The sequence below is a fragment of the Arachis duranensis genome, chromosome 10 (assembly GCF_000817695.3).
Source record: "Arachis duranensis cultivar V14167 chromosome 10, aradu.V14167.gnm2.J7QH, whole genome shotgun sequence".
NCBI lineage: Eukaryota > Viridiplantae > Streptophyta > Magnoliopsida > Fabales > Fabaceae > Arachis > Arachis duranensis.
In genome coordinates this window covers 17,495,208-17,498,044 of record NC_029781.3, presented here as the reverse complement: position 1 = coordinate 17,498,044, position 2,837 = coordinate 17,495,208, and the positions used below count along the sequence as shown (strand labels likewise).

Below are 2,837 nucleotides of genomic sequence, written 5' to 3'. Positions count from 1 at the left end.
GGTTCAGGGGCCTGTCATGTAGTCGTATTGATAGAGTCCTGGTTAGCTTGGAGTGGCTAGAAGAGTTTCCTGAGACAACATTACGCAGAGGACCACGAGGGTTGTCAGACCATTGTCCTTTGGTTATGGATGTCACAAGGATGGGGGGAGGCCCAAAACCTTTTCGGAGTCTGGATTCTTAGTTCACTCATGATGGGTTCTTGAGGATGGTGAAAGAGGAATGGAGGAGCATAAGGGAGACCCAATTTTTGGACAAGCTGAAGGCCATGACGGTTCCACTAAGCAGATGGCATAGAAAAAATTTTGGAGATATGGATAGGAGGATTCATAGGTTTGAGGAGGAGATTAGGAAAGTCGATGATATGGTGAGTAACGGAGTGTATGATGGAACGGCGGAAGCTAGGAGGAAGGCGCTTGTGAGCTCGTGTAAGAAATGGTATATTAGGAAGGAGATTCATTGGAATCAGATGTCTCGATCCAGGCATGCTAAGGAGATGGATAGAAACACTAGGTACTTTCACAGTATGGCCTCGGCAAGGAGGAGAAACAATCGGATTGATGCCTTGAGAATACATGGACGATTAGTTAGGAATCAGCCCCGAATCAAGGTTGCTATAAGAGATTTCTATAAGGATCTGTACCATCAGGAGACCTCACCTAATATAGGTTTTCGGGATGGGCTGGTAAGGCAGATATCTGAGGATGAGGCAACAGGGTTAGAGCTGATGCCAACTGCTGAAGAAATAAAGAATGTCGTGTGGGATTGTGAGTCAACAAACGCACCAGGATGTGACAGGTATAACATGAATTTCTTTAAGAAGTGCTGGGATAAAATTGGGAAGGAATTCATTGAAGCAGTTATGGGGTTCTTCAGGTCGGCTAGGCTACCTAGGGACTCGAGTGTCACTTGGGTGGCTTTGGCACCAAAGTTTGTTGGGGCTACAGAAATCAAAGATCTCTGGCCAATTAGTATGGTGGGTTGTGTGTATAAGGTTATCTCTAAGGTGTTGGTTCGGAGGATGCGGAATGTGATGCCAGGCTTAGTAGGCGAGACTCAGAGTGCTTTTGTGCAAGGTAGGAAAATTCATGATGGAGCGTTGATAGCCTGTGAAACTGTGCAGTGGATTAAGGCAAGAAGAAGGAGCTCAGCGATAATTAAACTGGACTTTCAAAAGGCTTATGATAGGGTCAAATGGAGTTTTTTGGATATAGTTCTACAGAAGATGGGATTTGGCCAGAAGTGGCGGGGTTGGATTAAGGAATGTGTTTGCTCGGCGTCTATGTCGGTGCTTATAAATGGATCCCCCTCCAGGCCTTTCAAAATGGAAATGGGGCTACGACAAGGAGATCTGTTGTCACCCTTTCTGTTTGTGCTAGTTGTTGATGTTCTTCATCGGATGATCGGAGAGGCGGTGACGAACGGGCGCATTTCTCCGCTTTTGGTAGGCCGAGACCACATTGAGCTATCGCACTTGCAGTTTGCAGATGATACTATACTGTTCTGTTCTCCAGAAGAAGAGACTATCAGGAATTACAAGCACCTACTGCGCTGTTTCGAGCTGATGTCTGGGCTGAGTATTAATTTTGAGAAGTCCAGTTTCATTCCTGTTAATTGTGAACAGCGTTGGACGAAGCAGATGTGTCAGTTGTTGGGATGTAAGGAAGCCTCTCTACCAGTCCGATACCTAGGAATCTCTCTGGGAGTGAACCCAAGGCTAGTTAAGACTTGAAAACCAGTGATTGATAAGGTAGAAGGAAAGTTGAGCTTGTGGAAGACGAAGACCCTCAGTAAAGCGAGCAAGCTAGTTCTTATCAAATCTGTCCTCAACAGCCTGCCTATATACTATCTTAGCCTATACAAGATGCCGAACGCAGTAGCGAAAAAGTTGATCTCGTTGCAAAGACGGTTCTTGTGGAGCAAGGAGGATGGGAAGGTAGGGATGCCTCTAGTGAGATGGGAGATAGTGATGGCTCTTAGGAAGGCGGGTGGTTTAGGTGTGGGAGATGCAGTGATCAGGAACACAGCTCTTCTGTTTAAGTGGTGGTGGAGGTTTTCGAAAGAAGAATGCCCCTTATGGAAGAGAGTAGTATGCTCTTGTAATAGCATGAATCCTTCTGCGATGCTGTGTGGTCAGCCTGGTCCTACAAGAGGGGTTCCTTGGAAAGACATTTGTCAGCTTCAGATCAGGGAGCCACAAATCAGAGCAAAGATGATCAAAGGCTTATCTATGGATGTAGGGAATGGCAGAACAATCAAGTTCTGGGAGGATGTTTGGTTACCTGGTGGAAAGTTGAAAGAGATGTTTCCAAGGCTTTTCTCAGTCTCAAAACTCACAGGATCTGTTATAGGGGATTGCGGGTTTTGGGATGGATTAGAATGGATATGGAGCTTCCAGTGGAGGAGAGAACTTTTTCAGTGGGAGTTGGAACTTCTACACCAACTCCATGAAGTCTTGCAGGCAGTAAGAATAACAACTGAGAGGGAGGACAGGGTGGTCTGAAAATATGATAAAATTGGTATTTTTACTACTAACTCCTTTGTGCAGGTGATGCAGGAAGCAGCTCTTACGAGGAAAATTACAAGCTATAGCTTCACTAATGCTATTTGGAGGAGTTTCGTTCCGCCAAGAGTGGAGTTATTTGCTTGGTTTGTATTGGTTGAGAGGGTGAATACTAAGGAGAGACTATGCAAATTAGGTGTCATTGACCAGCATGATAATATATGTATTTTATGATGTAAGTCTGTTGAGTCTGTTTCTCATTTATTTATTGGATGCGAGATTACTTGGCAGGTGTGGTGTGCATGGTTATTTGCTTTTGGAAGGACGTGGACTATA

At 45.0% G+C, this 2,837-nt stretch overlaps 1 protein-coding gene across 1 annotated transcript; it reads left to right on the top strand.

Moving 5' to 3' along the window:
• The first annotated feature begins 206 nt into the window (after positions 1-206).
• On the top strand, positions 207-1,730 carry LOC107469315 (uncharacterized). The gene has a single exon (XM_016088694.1). The coding sequence runs from the start codon at positions 207-209 to the stop codon at positions 1,728-1,730; it is 1,524 nt and encodes a 507-aa protein (XP_015944180.1).
• The last annotated feature ends 1,107 nt before the right edge of the window (positions 1,731-2,837 follow it).

Excerpts from the sequence above, each read along its gene's own strand:
- LOC107469315 (XM_016088694.1), top strand. The coding sequence starts at position 207 with ATGGTGAAAGAGGAATGGAGGAGCATAAGGGAGACCCAATTTTTGGAC.